The 2401-nt window shown below is 66.7% G+C and overlaps 2 protein-coding genes across 2 annotated transcripts in view; both read left to right on the top strand.

Moving 5' to 3' along the window:
* LOC106891988 (glycine N-acyltransferase-like protein 3) overlaps positions 1 to 778 on the top strand; it is a 5462-nt gene extending 4684 nt beyond the window's left edge. Inside the window, 2 exon segments of the mRNA XM_014948838.1 lie at positions 6 to 171; positions 264 to 778. Of these exon segments, the coding sequence (XP_014804324.1) occupies positions 6 to 171; positions 264 to 684 (587 nt within the window). The 3' untranslated portion in view covers positions 685 to 778.
* A 1292-nt stretch (positions 779 to 2070) lies between these two features.
* POLD4 (polymerase (DNA-directed), delta 4, accessory subunit) overlaps positions 2071 to 2401 on the top strand; it is a 789-nt gene continuing 458 nt past the window's right edge. Inside the window, exon 1 of the mRNA XM_014948745.1 lies at positions 2071 to 2374. Within this exon, the coding sequence (XP_014804231.1) occupies positions 2149 to 2374 (226 nt within the window). The 5' untranslated portion in view covers positions 2071 to 2148. The remainder of the gene's footprint in view (positions 2375 to 2401) is intronic.

The following is a 2401-nucleotide window of genomic DNA, read 5'->3' as shown; positions in this document are numbered from 1 at the left end:
GGGGGGGGAAATGGGGGTGTAGGGCCCCCCCCTGACATCACCATCCCCAGGGCTGCAAGAGGGGGTGGCCACAGTGTCACGAGCCATCGCGGCCACCAAGGGAGTGGAGCTGGAAGCCTCTGAGTACTACACCTACCTGCACCCCGACCCCAGCACCATGCCCGAGCCCCAGTGAGCCCCCCAACTTCCTATATACACCCCCAAAAAATAATCCCACCTTCCATGGCCACCCCCCCGGGACTGATGGCCACCTTTTGCCACAGACTAGCCCCCGGCGTGCGGGTGGGCACGCTGAGCACCAGCCACTTGGACCTGCTGAACCAGACGTGGGCCTACGGGGGGAACGGGCGCAGCCGGCGGTACCTGGGGGAGCTTTTGGGGCGATACCCCCACCTCTGCCTGCGGGAGGGGGACGGGGACCCCCTCAGCTGGACCCTCACCGATCATTTCGGCGCCGGGACCCACGGTTACACCATGCCCGGTCACCGGCGGCACGGTTACATGCGGGCGGTGTTGACGTTGGCCGCACGGCGAGCACATGCCCGTGGCTACCCCGTTTTTGGGCACACGGCCACGGGCAACCGGGCCATGCAGAGGCTGCAGGAGGAGCTGGGCCACCAACGGCTACCCGGCCTGTGCCACTTCATCCTGCACAACCCCGGCTTGGGGAGGGCCGGACCGTGAAGCCACCACCCCTTTGTCACCCCCTTTCCCCCAGAAGCAAGGAAATAAAAACACTCTCCCCCAAAAAAAAAATCCCAAAGCAAAAAGAGTGTGGACTCTCTGCTGGCTGCTATAGGGTTGTGTCTCCCCTTCTCGCACCTGGCTGGCCGTTAGGGCCAGCTGGTGGGTTGGTGTCACCGCGGAGGGACGCAGCTGTGTCCCCAGGGTGTCACCCCCTCCGTCCCCCCTGGGCCACCGCACGCACCACAGCCCTGCCCCAAAGCTATTCTTGCCCCCCCCAGGGAGAGGGGTGAAAAACATCAGGCAAATCTGTGCTGGTGACACCTGGTGTGGTGTCACCACCCCCCCGGACAGTGTCACCACGGCACAACACCGGCTGTGCTTCATGAGGGGGGGGACGAGAAGGGGGGGACAGACAGAGCAGTGCGTGGGGCAGAGGGTGACGGCTGCAGGGTGTGAGTCACAGCGCGAGGCAGGGCTCGTGGGGTGACGGGGACAGCCGGGGGGTGACAGGGTGAAGGGGACAGCCGGGGGGTGACAGGGAGCACTGTGGGGGTGACAGCAGCCGGGATTGATGGGGATGGCTGGGGGAGGGACAAGTACGTGGGGGTGATGGGGTCAGCTGGAGGGGTGACAGTGAGTGGGGTGACAGGGAGGACTATGAGGGTGGCAGTGAGTGGGGTGATGGGGACAGCCAGAATGGGGTGACAGTGCCTGGGTGATGGGGACAAGCCGGGGGGGGTGACAGTGCATGGGGTGACAGGGAGCACTACAGGGGTGACAGTGCCCAGGGTTGATGGGGACAGCCAGACAGTGACAGTGCGTGGGGTGATGGGGACAGCTGAGGGGGTGACGGTGCCTGGGTGATGGGGACAGCCCAGGGGGGGTGACAGTGCGTGGGGTGACAGGGAGGACTATGGGGGTGACAGTGCCCAGGGTTGATGGGGACAGCCGGAATGGGGTGATGGTGCCTGGGTGATGGGAGGGGTGACAGTGAGTGGGGTGACGGGGAGGACTATGAAGGTGACAGTGAGTGGGGTGACGGGGAGGACTATGAAGGTGACAGTGAGTGGGGTGACGGGGACAGCCAGGGGGGTGACAGTGAGTGGGGTGATGGGGAGGACTACGAGGGTGACAGTGTGTGGGGTGACAGGGACAGCCGAGGGGGTGACAGTGTGTGGGGTGATGGGGACAGCTGGGGAGGGTGACAGTGTGTGCAGTGACAGGGAGCACTACGGGGGTGACAGTGCGTGGGGTGACGGGGAGGACTATGGGGGTGACAGTGCGTGGGGTGACGGGGACAGCCGAGGGTGCGACACTGCGTTTGGTGCCGGGGACGGTCGGGGCGGGGAGTGACCTCGTCCGGTCCCCGCAGCCCAGCCCGGCCCCGCCGCTTCCGCCGGGCAGGGGCGGGCCGACGCCGATGGCTTCCCGGTAACCGCCGCTCTCTCCCCGCGCAGGGCCATGGAGCAACCCCGCCTCATCACCGACTCCTTCCCGCTGCGGCGGCGGCCGGGCCGAGCCCCGGGGAAGGTGAAGGGCAGGGTTAAGGGCAGGGGATACCCCCGGCTCCGATTCCGCGCCCCCCAACCTACCGAGGACCCCCCCACGTCGCCCCCCATCCCGGACCAAGCCCTCATGGAGATGCTGCGCCGCTTTGACCTGGCCTGGGAGTACGGACCCTGCACCGGTGAGAGCCCCCCCCCTCCCGGTGTCT

The sequence above is a fragment of the Calidris pugnax genome, unplaced genomic scaffold, assembly GCF_001431845.1.
Source record: "Calidris pugnax isolate Ruff unplaced genomic scaffold, ASM143184v1 scaffold107, whole genome shotgun sequence".
Lineage (NCBI taxonomy): Eukaryota > Metazoa > Chordata > Aves > Charadriiformes > Scolopacidae > Calidris > Calidris pugnax.
This window is presented reverse-complemented; position numbering and strand designations above follow the sequence as displayed.